Here is a 16,335-nt window from a genome sequence, read left to right on the forward strand (position 1 = left end):
TTTCTGGAGAGATTACAGGGAGACTAAACTGCTCTTTCTGGAGAGATTACAGGGAGACTAAACTGCTCTTTCTGGAGAGAGTACAGGGATGTTAACCTCTACGGGATCGGTGTCTCGCCCACGGGAGGTGTGAGCTAACATAGGCTAATGTGATTAGCATGAGGTTGTAAGTAACAAGAAAATGTACAGTAGCTATTACAGTGAAAGAATGTCATGCTATTGTTTGAGGAGAGTGCACAGTTATGAACTTGAAAAGTTATTAATAAACCAAATAGGCACATTTGGGCAGTCTTGATACAACATTTTGAACAGAAATGCAATGGTTCATTGAATCAGTGTAAAACTTTGCACGTATACTGCTGCCACCTTGTGGCCAAAATCTAAATTGTCCCTGGGCTGGAATAGTACATTGTGGCCTTTCTCTTGCATTTCAAAGTTTCATTAGTTCATTTTTTATATAGTCCCAAAATGTTTTTATATGTCAGCAATCAATGTCCTTTTTCAATCTGGGGCAGCAGGTAGCCTAGTGGTTTGAGCGTTGGACTACTAACCGAAAGGTTGCATGATCGAATCCCCGAGCAGACAAGGTAAAAATCTGTTGTTCTGCCCCTGAACAAGGCAGTTAACCCACTGTTCCAAGGCTGTCATTGAAAATAAGAATTTGTTCTTAACTGACTTGCCTAGTTAAATAAGGTTTTCAAAATATACACATTTCTAAATACAGAAATACTGTATTTGCAAAATGCATCATATTGGTTCCATGTCTGTGCATGTCAGCATGTGCCCAACATAACAGGTGTGTGTGTTGGACACATTCACTCATACTTAGAGCTCTATAGAGCTGGTCAGCATTCCTGATTTCTGTAACCGTTAGCTTACCTGTGTAATATTGGCATAAGCTCAGAAATACTCATCTTGCAAACATGGTCCTGTTTTAAAAATTGCTGTGCTGATCAATAGGCAGTTCATTACCTCTGTCAAATGAATATGTAGCTTAAAGTTATGTTTTGCAATAAAGATGGTGAAGCTACAATACACATTTACAATAGGCTAACATCTAAAAACAAAACTGCTCAGCTGTGTGTCTAAGTGTCTCCCTCCCGCTTCCCCTTTTCCAATCTGGATGATATGGAAAACTAGGCACGATGGCTACATCAATGATGTTCTGCTTGTTTATGGTGATCCTGTTGTGGACCGAGATTTTAAAGATAACAATTACATTATTAATAATATACACATGAATATATATATATATATATTTAACAATGTCAACGCTGGCTATCTCTCTTGGAATTTGAAATGCATAAATGGTCCTATTAAACGTTGTCATATTAAACGTTGTTATCTCCCAGCAAGAAACCATATTGATATAGCAATTCTCCAAGAAACACACCTTCTCTAAAGGACTCACATAGAATAGAGATCCATTTGTGACCGGCTCAGATCGGTCTTATGTAGCTAAATTTGAAATTGCGTATTTCACATTGGATAAAAGTAGAGACTCAGAGCTACAAAATGGTATATCATACACTACAGTTGAGAACAATGGGCCTTGAATGTTTTGGTACACATTGGAGCGGAGACTTTGAATGTTTTGGTACTACTATTGGAGACTTTGAATGTTTTGGTACTACTATTGGAGACTTTGAATGTTTTGGTACTACTATTGGAGAGCCCTGCTTTGTCTACACCCATTCAGCAAGTTAGCTCGGGGGCTTTAGCCCCACCCATCTTTTTAAGGGTTGAGCCGAATATACCCAAGCTAACTTGCTAGCTACTTCCAGACATCTAAGTGAGAGAGAACAGCTCACTGATCATTACTCTCTCTAGCAGAGCTGGTTAGGCTGTTATGTTATCCAGATCGTTAGTGACTGCAAGCTGTCAGATTGTCCGTAGGTAAATTCAAAGCGTTTCTCGTTCAGAGCACACACCGGACGCTCTGGCCGATTTAGTAATGTTGAAACGAATGTTCTGACCTCACATCGGCTAGCATTGGCTAGCTTGCTAGCTACTTCCAGACACATAATGAGAGAACACCCCACTCTGACCATTTACTTGCCCTAGCAGAGCTGATTAGGCTGTTTTTATGTTATCCAGAGCGTTGGTGACTGTAACTGTGCTGCTGGCAACAATTTATTTACACATTTTTGCCAACGTTTACTGACACCGGCCATATTCAACGTGTGTTGAGTGTTTGTAAATTCTGCTCTCACGTTCAGACGAGAGTGCTCTGAAATCGGAGTAGACGGCCTAACTGAATTTACGAACGCACCCGAAATGGTTATTTCCATAGTGGAGTATTTTGTTAAGACATGTAGGCTTTAGGCTATAGCTAGCCAGGCAAATAGCTCAGAGATATGAATAATAAGGTCATACACATAACGTTAGCAAACAAGCCAGACAGGTAATATTAGCTAGCTAGCCAGGTAAACAATTAACTTTAATCACAACTCATGAAGTTACTGTCCTGCATGAATCTGCAGGTAGCTAACCAACCAGGTTCAATGTTAGCTAGCTAACATTAGGCTATAGCTAGCTAAGCAAATGGCTCTTTCTGTCAAAATTAGAAACGTGTAATATCTGATAATGTAGCTAGCTAGACTATCTTACCCGTATACATCATTCATGGTTGGACGCGTCTTCTGTCGGATGCCATGGTTGCCCTTAGTTTGAAGATGTAATCCGGAGACAGGTATTTTCTCCATCTCCTTAGCTATCATACTCTAATTCCACTGATTTCAAAACTCAGTCCTCCAGAAAGTGGAGAGCAACACTTATGCAGTTTTAATACACAATAGAAAAAAGAAAAGCAGCGCTAGACAGGATTACCTAGACATACTGACCAGCTCAAATAGATAGAAGCGTGCTATATGGCAGACCAATCCCAACTCATCTCTCAGCATGTCCAGCCCACTCATTATCTCAGCCAATCATGGCTAGAGGGAAGGTTACTGACTTTTTCTGTGGCTAAACCAACTAGGCTCGTAATTTAAGAATTGTATTCATATTTACAAATTACATACAAGTTTGATATTAAGGCAAAAGAAAGTTCACATGTTCAAGAAGGCATTTCTGACAAACGCATTTATATAAAAGAATACATTCAAACATCTCTCCTGTGAAGTAGTGACCCGCTACATGAAATGGGTCACATTTGTACAAACTGGCTGCTTTTTCATCAGCTCCAAACAAAACTAAAGGTGTAATCTTAATGATACGTAAGAATCTCAAACTCACCATCTTGGGTAAAGACCAAGAAGGCAGAATAAGTTTCCATAATGTATCCATAATGGAAAGAAAATAGCTTTTATTTATTTGTATTCTCCAAATTCATATGATCCTAAACTCAGCAAAAATAAACATCCTTTCGCTGTCAACTGCGTTTATTTTCAGCAAACTTAACATGTGTAAATATTTCTATGGACATAAGATTCAACAACTGAGACATAAACTGAACAAGTTCAGAAATGGAATAATGTTTCCCTGAACAAAGGGGGGGGGGGGGGTCAAAATCAAAAAAAGTACAGTCAGTATCTGGTGTGACCACCAGCTGCATTAAGTACTGCAGTGAGTCTCCTCTCATGGACTGCACCAGATTGGTCAGTTCTTGCTGTGAGATGTTACCCCACTCTTCCACCAAGGCACCTGCAAGTTCACAGACATTTCTGGGGGAATGGCCCTCACCCTCACCTCCGATCCAACAGGTGCCAGACGTGCTCCATGGGATTGAGATCCGGGCTCTTCGTTGGCCATGGCAGAACACTGACATTCCTGGCAGGAAATCACGCACTGAACGAGCAGTATGGCTGGTGGCATTGTCATGCTGGGGGGTCATGTCAGGATGGGCCTGCAGGAAGTGCACCACGTGAGGGAGGAGAATGTCTTCCCTGTAACGCACAGCTTTAAGATTGCCTGCAATGACAACAAGCTCAGTCCGATGATGCTGTGACACACCGCCCCAGACCATGACGGACCCTCCACCTCCAAATCGATCCGGCTCCAGAGTACATTCCTTCGACGATAAAGCGAATCCGACCTTCACCCCTGGTGAGACAAACCCACGACTCATCAGAGAAGAGCACTTTTTGCCAGTCCTGTCTGGTCCAGCGACGGTGGGTTTGTGCCCATAGGAGATGTTGTTGCCGGAGATGTAAGGCAGGTCTCCACCAGACAACAGGCCTACAACAGGCCTCAGTCCAGCCTCTCTCAGCCTATTGCGGACAGTCTGAACACTGATGGAGGGATTGTGCGTTCCTGGTGTAACTCGGGCAGTTGTTGTTGCCATCCTGTACCTGTCCCGCAGGTGTGATGTTTGGGTTGTACCGATCCTGTGCAGGTGTTGTTACATGTGGTCTGCCACTGCGAGGATGAGCAGCTGTCCATCTTGTCTCTCTGTAGTGCTGTCTTAGGCATCTCACAGTACGGACATTGGAATTTATTGCCCTGGCCACATCTGTAGTCCTCATGCCTCCTTGCCGCATGCCTAAGGCACGTTCACGCAGATGAGCAGGGACCCTGGGCATCTTTCTTTTGGGTTTTTTCAGAGTCAGTAGAAAGGCCTCTTTTAGTTTTCATAACTGTGACCTTATTTTCCTACCGTCTGTAAGCTGTTAGTGACTTAACGATCGTTCCACAGGTGCATGTTCATTAATTGTTCATGGTTCATTGAACAAGCATGGGAAACAGTGTTTAAACCCTTTACAATGAAGATCTGTGAAGTTATTTGGATTTTTATGAATAATCTTTGAAAGACAGGGTCCTGAAAAAGGACGTTTCTTTTTTTGTTGAGTTGATGGTTTTTAATGATCAGAACAGTTAGAATGAACTGCATTCCATCTGGTTATGCTATTTTGGACAAATGTAATAAGACCTGTTATCTACACCTCTATTTTCTTTAATCAAGAAACTAGAAATATTAAATATGAGCTTGTCAGACCACCACGCTTACTACTGCCAAATCTTAGAATCTACTATAAGAGCCACTACAAAATCCTACATTCTGTGATCAATTCGAAATTAAACAATAATTCAGTCGATGACCCCTGGACTGTCTGGGGTGTCACCAACGTTTTTATTTATAATAATTTGCTTCTGGGTTGAATAAATCACAATTAAAGAAGATATGCATATTGGAAATGTTCTTAACTGCATTACAGCGTTCTCAACATACTGTTTTCAGACCAGGTAGCTATTACTTTTTCCAAAGTGAAGACAGCTTCATTTATTGATCAAATAATAGAGCGGAATTTACCATCCATTGCGTTAGACTCAACCATTACTTCCATGGTAATCGTCTCAGTCGTTTACTGGCCAACGAGCTACAAAGTAATGATCAATTAGCTGATATAACAACTATTGAATTTGAAAATGGGGAATTACTATCAGAACCCAAATTATTAAATCAAACATTTCCCCCCTTCTATAAAGAACTTTACAACTCTGATTGTAAATCCACACCAAGCCGGACTAAGTCCTTTCTAAAATAATTAAGAACTTCTCTTCTCTCAACAGAGGAAGCCACCTCACTGGGAGCTCAAATCTCTCTCAATGAACTCAAAAGGGCATTGGTTAACATGAATAAAGACAAATCACCTGGATGGGATGGTATTCCTCCTGAGTTCTATTTAACATTTTTGAATCAATTAGGTCCACTATTGCTTGAAATTATTAATAAAGCTCTTCACAAAGGTTCATTTAGGAGAGATGTGAATACAGTACTAATTTAACTTTTATTACAAAAAGGTAAGGATGCCACCGAGTGTTCTCACTATCGCCCCCTATCTTTAATATTGAACTGTTTACCAAAATGCTGTCTCCCCATCTCAAGACTTATTTACGCAAATTGTTCCACATGGATAAGATCCTCGGATAAACTTCGTTAACTATTACATATCTTACATCTTAGATGCTTCATCAGAAACATCAGTTCCTTGGGCTGTATTATCTCTCGATTCAGAAAAATATTTTGATAGACTAGAATGGTCATATCTCTGGTCTGCCTTGGAACATATAGGAATTGGCTCCAATTTCATTAATATGATTAAAATGCTATATGCCAATCCCTCAGCCATAGTTATAACAGGCAATATATGCTCTGCTCTGTTCAGAATCACTAGAAGCAGCAGACAAGGCGATCCAACTTCGCCTTTGCTATTCTTATTATCCATGGAACCCCTGGCCCAGGCAGTTTGTCAATCGAAAGAAAATAACACGTTTCCCCAAAATCTATTCATCACTTAATTTCATTATACACGGATTATATTTTACGATATCTAGACAATGTATCTCAATTGCTCTGAAACGCGTTGAAGATCATAGATAAATTTAGCTTCATCTCGAGTTATAAAATTAATTAATCTAACCAAATCATCCCTACTGCCTCTGTGCCCCAATGGAGGACTCCGTCTCTACTTATGGAATCACAACCGTTTTCCATTTGAAATATTTGGGAGTAGATATACTTCCTTCTTTAGATAAAACCATTGCCAGAAACTTTAACAGAACGCTTAAATCAATTGTCTGGCCTCAGCAGATGGAATAATATCCCAGTTGCTTTAACCGGCAGAATATCTATTATCAAAATGAATATATTGCCACGGGTGATTTCCGCTGTTCAATGCTTCCCATGGCTCCCCCCTCCCCTTCTGGCAATATGGCAAGGTAAATGATCCCTGATAAAATGTACAAAGAGGGAAGGACGGAGGGGAACTATCTGTACCGAACTTTAAATTGCATTTCCAGGCACTAGCATTTCGCCCCATCCTAAATTGGTGTAGACATGATTCTTCTTCTCCCTGGCTGAACATATAGATAGATATGGTGTTTCCTATTGCCTTGGAAGAGGTGGTCTTCACTGATATATCCCTATAACAATTTCTATTTGGTGCAAAATTGAAAGACAATGTAAATGGGGATCAAAATGGAATGCCCATACTCCCAATTATTTCACAATAATGCCTTGAGATCTGGAAGGTGGCCTTTTGCATCCCCCAATGAACCAAATATGGAATCTGCACCCATGCCGTTATCTTGGACAGTAATGATTTGAGAATATTCCAAGATTACCAGGCAACTCCTTTTTTCCATATGTACAACTTAGGTCAGCTATAACTGGCATATGGAGTACCTTGGGAAACACAACTACCGAACTATCCAATGATGGGGTTTATAAATACATTATCTGGGCTCCAGAAAGGCCTGATCTCTATAATATATAAGCAACTTTTGGAAAGCTAATATTCTGAGCTAGCCATTAAACAAGTATGGTCCAAGGATCTAATTTAATCTGGACACCCCTTTTAAATGGAACAGAATATGGAAAGAGAAAGAGAGGAGATTGGGAGGGAGAGAGAGAGAGAGAGATAAAGAGATAAATCTGTGTAAAGCAGTATATAAGGATGACAGAGAGAAATAATTGCATGGTATGTATGTGTTTCTGTGTGTGCGAAGGAGGGAGATTTGTGTGTGGGAATGTGTGTGTGTGAGAGAGAGAGCGGAGAGAGAGGGGGATCAAGAGAGGCGGTGAATGAGCCAGGACAGTTCCAGGCTGCTGTACCTCCCCAAGGCTGTAGCTTCTATCTGAATATTCATTCAGCTGAGACTGGCTTTCCCGTCTGTTAACAGATAACTATCAGTTCTTACCATGTGGTTGCGAATGGGCCTGTTTGCCTCCACACACACACACCCACACACACACACACACACACACACACACACTGAGAAAAGCATCAACGCCTGGCAAAGTTCCCCTGGAAATATGAAAATCCAGTGATGGCTTGCAAATCTAAATGTTTTTGTCAGAATTGGTCCTTTGAAAGCTGTTCTGGTGTCAGCCTGTAGATTCCTGTGAAAGCTGTTCTGGTGTTAGCCTGTAGATTCCTGTGAAAGCTGTTCTGGTGTCAGCCTGTAGATTCCTGTGAAAGCTGTTCTGGGTGCAGCTGTAGATTCCTGTGAAAGCTGTTCTGGTGTTAGCCTGTAGATTCCTGTGAAAGCTGTTCTGGTGTCAGCCTGTAGATTCCTGTGAAAGCTGTTCTGGTGTCAGCCTGTAGATTCCTGTGAAAGCTGTTCTGGTGTCAGCCTGTAAATTCCTGTGAAAGCTGTTCTGGTGTCAGCCTGTAAATTCCTGTGAAAGCTGTTCTGGTGTCAGCCTGTAGATTCCTGTGAAAGCTGTTCTGGTGTCAGCCTGTAGATTCCTGTGAAAGCTGTTCTGGTGTTAGCCTGTAGATTCCTGTGAAAGCTGTTCTGGTGTCAGCCTGTAGATTCCTGTGAAAGCTGTTCTGGTGTTAGCCTGTAGATTCCTGTGAAAGCTTTCTGTGGTCAGCCTGTAGATTCCTGTGAAAGCTGTTCTGGTGTCAGCCTGTAAAAATCCTGTGAAAGCTGTTCTGGTGTTAGCCTGTAAATTCCTTTGAAAGCTGTTCTGGTGTCAGCCTGTAGATTCCTGTGAAAGCTGTTCTGGTGTCAGCCTGTAGATTCCTGTGAAAGCTTTCTGGTGTCAGCCTGTAGATTCCTGTGAAAGCTGTTCTGGTGTCAGCCTGTAGATTCCTGTGAAAGCTGTTCTGGTGTCAGCCTGTAGATTCCCCTTCAGAAAGGCTTCACATCGTTTTGCTGGATGTTGCTTGTTATGCATAATTCTTTTTAGTCTTGCCAGATCTGTGTTTTGGCGTCAGTGACAGTCAGATGTGGGTTTCATGCCAGTGAATGGGTATGTCTTGGGAAAACACATTCGTTAACACATTATTTATTTGATGTATGATGATTTATTAAAAGCACAAACTGGTTGATTTGAATCCCTATTACATTTTAGATACAACTTCTGTCCCCAACTAGAATCTGAGTCAAATGTCTTCTGTTAAATGATGATCTAGTGTTTCTGTCCCCAACCAAGAAGGGCCTACAGCAGCACCCAGATCTTCTGCACAGATCCTGTCAACCTTGTACCCTGACAGTTAATCTCAGTAAGAAAAAAATGATGGTGTTCCGAAAAAGGTCCAGTTGCCAGGACCATAAACACGTATTCTACCAAGACACTGTTGCCCTAGAGCAGTGGTCACCAACGATCTCCATGCCATTCGTAGACAAGGCAACAACAGTAAATCCTTGTATTCCTGTTTTTTCTCTTTTTTTTGCTAAGCACAGTTAGTTGATGGGAGGTGCACTTGATTCAACAGCCCTAGTGCCAGGAAGCAAAGTGTTCCCGTTTTTAACCATTCCATGTCTCTGAAGGTAGAACATACCCGGCAGGTCCAGAGAGCAAATCAAGTGCACCTAAAGGCCCACCGCTGGCCAATCAGATAGCTCAGATCACCCTGTCTGCACAGTTTCCTCCTATTAAAACAAGCCTCGAACGCACAGCAAAGATACTGTGAGATGTAAACTTTAAAACCACGACTAAAGAGAGACTCAACAGAATACAGCATAGAGTTCTGTTTTAATGAGTTCATGTTTAAGTTGTTATTCAGCTCTGTCAACACTTTGTTCAACGCTTTTATAAACCAAGTGTTCTGATAAGCTTACGTTGTTATTATTAGCGGCTTGTATCTTTTTAATATCGAGGAATGTTTCACTTTCTCTGGTCGTAGGAGTGACAACATGAATTGGTGCATGAGGCAGAAATAATGCAGTGCGACTTGAGTTTCGCCGTCAGCTGGAAGATCATGTCCCCTGTTCTCTATCGGAGGAGGGGACGGGTGAAGGAGAGCCTCGCTGTTGCTTCTCCCTCCCTCCCCTCACACTGACCATCAGATGCAGGCATTCAGTCCAATAAAATAAAGCTAATTATTATGCTCACTCAGCCGTGCCGCACAAGTAATAGCACAAATGAGCTATTACCAATGTGATCATATGTTAATATAATGTTCAAATGTCTTGAGAATAACAACATTGGAAGGGCAATTCAAGCATAGCCAATATGCAGTGATAATGTATTAGGACTAAAGCCTACAGCACAAGGTTGGTGAGCACACTAAAAAACTATACATACCTCGGCCTAAACATCAGCCCACAGGTAACTTCCACAAAGCGTGAACGATCTGAGAAGGGACTTCTATGCCTTCAAAAGGAACATCAAATTTGACATCCCCATTAGGACTGGCTAAAAATACTTAAATCAGTTATAGAACCCAATGCCCTTTATGGTTGTGCGGTCTGGGTCCGCTCAACAACTAACAATTCACAAAATGGAGAAACATTCTCTGTGTACAACGTAAAACAACAAATAATGCATGCAGAGCAGAATAAGAACTATTCCCCCTAATTATTAAAATCCCCAAAAATGCTATTTAATTCTCCAACCACCAAAAAAGAAGCGATTCTCAAACCTTCCATAACAAAGCCCTCACCTACAGAGAGGTAAAACTGGAGAAACATCCCCTCAGCCAGCTGGTACAGGGACTCAAACAGACCCCACAGAGCCCCAGGACAGCAACACATTTTGTTTCATGAGAAACAAAATGATAATTTCCTTAAACATTGGAAAGAATCACAACAAAAACTGAGCAAACTAGAATGCAACCTGGCCCTAAACAGAGTGTACGCAGTGACCGAATGAATACCTGACCACTGTGACTGACCCAACATTAAGTAAGTCTTTTGACTATGTACAGACTCGTGAACATGGCCTTGCTATCGAGAGAGGCCGCCATTGGCAGACCTGGCTCTCGAAAGACAGGCTATGTGCACACTGCCCACAACATGAGGTGGAACCAAGCTGCACTTCCTAACCTCCTGACAAATGTATTACCATATTAGAGACAAATATTTCCCTCAGATTACACAGATCCAAAAAGAATGTGAAAAGAAATCCAAACTTGATGAACTCCCATTTCTATTAGGTGAAATACCACCGTGTGTCACCACAGCAGCAAGATGTGTGACTTGCTGCACAAGAAAAGGGCAACCAGTGAAGAACAAACCACATTGTAAATACAACCTGTATTTATGTTTGTTTATGTTCCCTTTCATACTTCAACCACTTGCACTTTGTTACAACACTGTATATAGCCAATAATATAACATTCAAAATGTCTATATATTTTTTTTTACTTTTGTGAGTGTAATGTTTACTGTTATTTTCTGATTGTGTATTTCACTTTTGTTTATATCTATTCCACTTGATTTGGCAATGTAAACAAATGTTTCCCTGCCAATAAAGCTTAAATTGAATTGAGAGAGAGAGCGAGAGAAATGGGTGGAGGTGAAATGGAATGTGAGATTGGGTCTATTACGTCCAGTGCAGAGAGTCGATTCTTCATCTAGAACACACATGCTTCTGCCATTAATTAGTAGATCTGTAATCGGAGCTTGATTATGATGCCTGTTACAGTATCCATGCTTGATGAAATACCTGTGGATTAATGATGCCATCTTCTTATGCCTTTGGCTCCTCGACGTCATTAGTTAGCACACCGTTTTGTCTTGGTCACACTGCTATCTCAATAGGATATACTACTGAGTGTACTACATTACTTACTGTAGAATACTACATTACTTGCTATAAAATACTACATTACTTACTGTAGAATAGTACTTTACTTACTATAGAATTCTGTATTTATAAGGACATACGGTGAGACCCAGATACAGACACAGGAGGCAGGTGGTTTGAGCTCTGGTATTTATTATAGTCCAAGGGATAGACGAAAGCAGGTCGGGGACAGGCAAGAGTTCATAGCCAGGGCAGAGTCCCAAATGGTACAGGGCGGCAGGCAGGCTTGAGGTCGGGCAGGCTTGAGGTCGTGCAGGCTTGAGGTCGGGCAGGCTTGAGGTCGGGCAGGCAGACTTGAGGTCGGCAGGCTTGAGGTCGGGCAGGCAGGCTTGAGGTCGGGCAGGCAGAGTGGTCAGGCAGGCTCGAGGTCAGGCAGGCAGAGTGTGTCAGGCAGGCTCGAGGTCGGGCAGGCAGAGTGTCGGGCAGGTCGAGGTCGGGCAGTAGAGTGGTCGGGAGGCAGATGGTCAGGCAGGCTCGAGGTCAGGCAGGCAGAGTGGTCAGCAGCAGAGTGCCGTCAGCAGGCCAGGTGGTCAGGCAGGCAGAGTGGTCAGGCAGGCAGATGGTCAGGCAGCAGAGTGGGTCAGGCCAGCTCGAGGCAGGCAGCAGAGTGGTCAGGCAGGCTCGAGGTCGGGCAGGCAGAGTGATCAGACAGGCTCGAGGTCGGGCAGGCAGAGTGGTCAGGCAGGCTCGAGGTCGGGCAGGCAGAGTGGTCAGTCAGGCGGGCTGAGAGTCAGGATAGGCAAGGGTCAAAACCAGGAGGACGATAAAAAGAGAGACTGGGAAAAATCAGGAGCTGAGAGAAAAACGCTGGTTGAGTTGGCAAACGAGATGAACTGGCACAGGCAGACAGAAAACACAGGTATAAATACCCAGGGGATAATGGGTAAGATGGGTGACACCTGGAGGGGGGTGGAGACGTGCACAAGGACAGGTGAAACAGATCAGGGTGTGACAGTGGTAAACTGTGGTATACTGTAGAATGCTATACAGCACACTGTAGTATCCCTTGATCATGTGTAGTACTTACTATAGAATGTTGTAGAATACTACAGTAAATACTACTGTTTTATCTGAACAGATGAACTACAGTAAATACTATAGCAATGTCTGCAAAAACACAAAACTTTTTTAACTATAGTAAATACTACCATATGTAATGTGCTTATACCCTGCCCATTCCCCTCCCCATATCCCAATTTGTGCCACCCATAAGTGAGAAACATACATGTCAAGTATAGACCATATATTATGTTCCCGACAGCTTCTAGAAAAGAGCAGAAGCTTTGAACTATCCGTTCAGAGCTCAGTCCTACCTACAGGTTATGTGTTCTTTTACTATATCTCCAGTAGGTTTCCTGAAGGAGAAAGCCTCCACAAAAACACTTCAGTAAAATACTACAGTAAAATACTACAGTATACTACAATCCACAAAAACACCACATTAATGACTTGTATACTACAGTTTACTTTTACGACAGTATTAATACTATAGTTAACTGTAAATACTACATTATATTACAGTCAATACTGTAGTATTCATACCGTAGTATACTATAGTATTTTACACACACATGCATGCACACACTGCTCCTCTAAATCACTGGGTCTTGTTACAAGGCTGATTGTGTTGTGATTTGAAGCCTTCCTTACTGTAACTAATATTCACAGCTCTATACCAACAGCAGCGCTGAGAGAACTATGAGGAACAATGACACCATATAAAGGTTCTTCTTCTATGTGCTGAGAACATTGTCTCTCTCCTGAGTTCCTAATCACAGCTATTTGTTCTGATTTCCTGGAAACTGATCTTCACAAGCACACATTGATTAGAGAGAAATAGATTGAGAGAAGTTGGAAGGGAGGGTGAGCGAGAAAGTGAGAGAGAGATGACAGTAGGACATATGCGTAGGCCGTTAGCAGAGCAACAGGCCCCACCCCCACTTTTACACCCTCCCAAGCCCTATCCTGGGATTTTCAACATGCTCTGCTCACACCTACTGTGATGGTCCGGGACTAAACCACACAAAAACAACACTAGACACTATGGAACACAAAGCTTTTACTATCTCATCCTGGAATATACAAGGTCTGAGGTCATCTGCCTTTCGCCTAAAGAGCAGGAACCCAAAATTCATCAAAATACAGACATTGTCATCCTACAAGAAACATGGTATAGAGGAGAGGGACCCACTGGTTGCCCTCTATGTTACAGAGAGCTGGTAGTCCCATCCACCAAACTACCATGTGTGAAACAGGGAAGGGTCTCAGGGGGTATGCTCATTTGGTATAGAGCAGACCTAACTCACTCTATTAAATTAGTCAAATCAGGAACATTTTACATCTGGCTAGAAATTAATAAGAAAATGAATGTCCTCATGTGTGCTACCTACTATATCCCCCCAATAGAATCCCCATACTTTAACGATGACAGCTTCTCCATGCTAGAGGGGGAGATCAGCAATTTCCAGCCTCAGGGACTTGTACTAGTCTGTTGGGACCTAAATGCCAGAACTGGATAAGAACCTGACACCCTCAGCACACAGGGAGACAAACACCTACCTGGAGGTGACAGCAATCCCTCCCCCATATGCCCCCCTAGACACAACTACGACAATATAACCAACCAAAATGGGTAACAATTACAGCAGCTTTGTCAGATGCTGGGTATGTACATAGTCAATGGTAGGGTTCGAGGGGACTCCTATGGTAGGTACACCGATAGCTCATCTCTTGGCAGTAGTACTGTGGACTACTTTATCACTGATCTAAACCCAGAGTCTCTTAGAGCGTTCAGTCTGTCCACTGACACCCCTATTAGATCACAGCAAAATTGAACACACTACTTGAACAGAGCTATGCTCAATCATGAGGCATCAAAGCCAAATGAACTTAATAATATTAAAAAATGCTGTAGATGGAAGGAAAATAGTGTGGAAATATACCAGAAAACAATTAGGTAATAACAAATTCAATCCCTTCTAGACAATTTCCTGGACAAAAGGTTTCACTGTAATAGTGAAGGTGTAAACCTGGAGGTAGAAACCTTAACAGTACATTTGACCTCTCAAAATCAAACAATTTCAGCAGACAACCGAAGAAAATCAACAACAATGACAATTGGTTTGATGAAGAATGCAAAATCCCAAGAAAGAAATTGAGAAACCTGTCCAACCAAACACATAAAGACCCAGAAAACCTGAGTCTACGCCTCCACTATGGTGAATCACTAAAACAATACAGAAATACATTACGGAAAAAGAGGGAACAGCATGTCAGAAATCAGCTCAATGTAATTGAAGAATCCATAGAATCTAACCACTTCTTGGAAAAATCACAAACACAAACAGACCCCACAGAGCCCCAAGACAGCAACACAATTAGACCAACCAAGTCATGAGAAAACAAAAATACACATTGGAAAGAATTTACAAAAAAAACTGAGCAAACTAGAATGCTATTTGGTCCTAAACAGAGAGTACACAGTGGCAGAATACCTAACCACCGTGACTCACCCAAAAACTTTGGAAATCTTTGACTATATACGTGAGCCTAGCCTTGCTATTGAGAAATGCCGCCGAAGGCAGACCTGGCTCTCAAGATAAGACAGGCTATGTGCACACTGCCCACAAAATGAGATGGAAACTGAGCTGCACTTCCTAACCTCCTGCCAAATGTATGACCATATTAGAGACACATTTCCCTCAGATTACACAGAATTCAAAAGCAACTCCCATTTTGATAAACTCCCATATATATTGGGTGAAAAACCACAGTCTGCAACCACAGCAGCAATATTTGTGACCTGAAAGAGAGAAAGACAGAGAGAGAGCTATTTCACTTGCTCTGGCAATGTAAACACGTTTCCCATGCCAATAAAGCCCCTTAAATTGACATTGAATTGAGAGACAGAGAGACAGAGAGACAGAGTGAGTGAGTGAGTGAGTGAGTGAGTGAGTGAGTGAGTGAGTGAGTGAGTGAGTGAGTGAGTGAGTGAGTGAGTGAGTGAGTGGTGCTGGGTGGGTATTTGGAGATCATAGAAAAGATGGACGGTGATAAAGAGGAAAGCCCGACGCATTGGTTTTTACTCTGTTTCTGCTCAGAGAGGCTGATCCAGGAACTGTTAGCACTGTTGGACGGTATATAGAGATCACAGAGATATGTGAATGGTAGCATACAGACTGTGACGTAGCTAACATGATGATCAGAGACTTTGACTTTCAAGATGGAATTCGCAGTAGAGGAAACAGCGCCACTGTCCCTCCCACCGCTGTTGTATTTGTTTTGTTGAGGTGAGGAGCGCTGCACAAAATGCATTACATAATGCTGCTGTGCTATCGTGTGTGCAATGATGGGGGGAAAACGGTGTTTGTTGTTTGTAGTAACTTCTTTGTTGGTGTAATATCACAAACTGTCGTGACTGTTTCACCATTACGGATTTCATCTTTAAGGGCCTGTTTCACCATTACGGATTTCATCTTTAAGGGCCTGTTTCACCATTACGGATTTAATCTTTAAGGGCCTGTTTCACTATGAACGTTTCCAGCTTTAAGGGCCAGTTTCACTATGAACGTTTCCAGCTTTAAGGGCCAGTTTCACTATGAACGTTTCCATCTTTAAGGGCCAGTTTCACTATGAGGGATTCCAGCTTTAAGGGCCAGTTTCACCGTGAACGACTCCATCTTTAAGGGCCTGTTTCACTATGAACGTTTCCAGCTTTAAGGGCCAGTTTCACCATAAGGGATTCCAGCTTTAAGGGCCTGTTTCACCGTGAACGACTCCAGCTTTAAGGGCCTGTTTCACCATGAGGGATTCCAGCTTTAAGGGCCTGTTTCACTATGAACGTTTCCAGCTTT

At 42.2% G+C, this 16,335-nt stretch overlaps 1 protein-coding gene across 1 annotated transcript in view; it reads left to right on the top strand.

Annotated features, from left to right (window-relative positions):
* The first annotated feature begins 3,965 nt into the window (after positions 1 to 3,965).
* LOC111953831 (neuropilin and tolloid-like protein 1) overlaps positions 3,966 to 16,335 on the top strand; it is a 52,499-nt gene continuing 40,129 nt past the window's right edge. The window contains exon 1 of the mRNA XM_070435651.1: positions 3,966 to 4,047. Coding sequence (XP_070291752.1) covers positions 3,966 to 4,047 — 82 coding nt within the window. The remainder of the gene's footprint in view (positions 4,048 to 16,335) is intronic.

This window comes from Salvelinus sp. IW2-2015, linkage group LG27 (genome assembly GCF_002910315.2).
Source record: "Salvelinus sp. IW2-2015 linkage group LG27, ASM291031v2, whole genome shotgun sequence".
NCBI classification, from domain to species: domain Eukaryota; kingdom Metazoa; phylum Chordata; class Actinopteri; order Salmoniformes; family Salmonidae; genus Salvelinus; species Salvelinus sp. IW2-2015.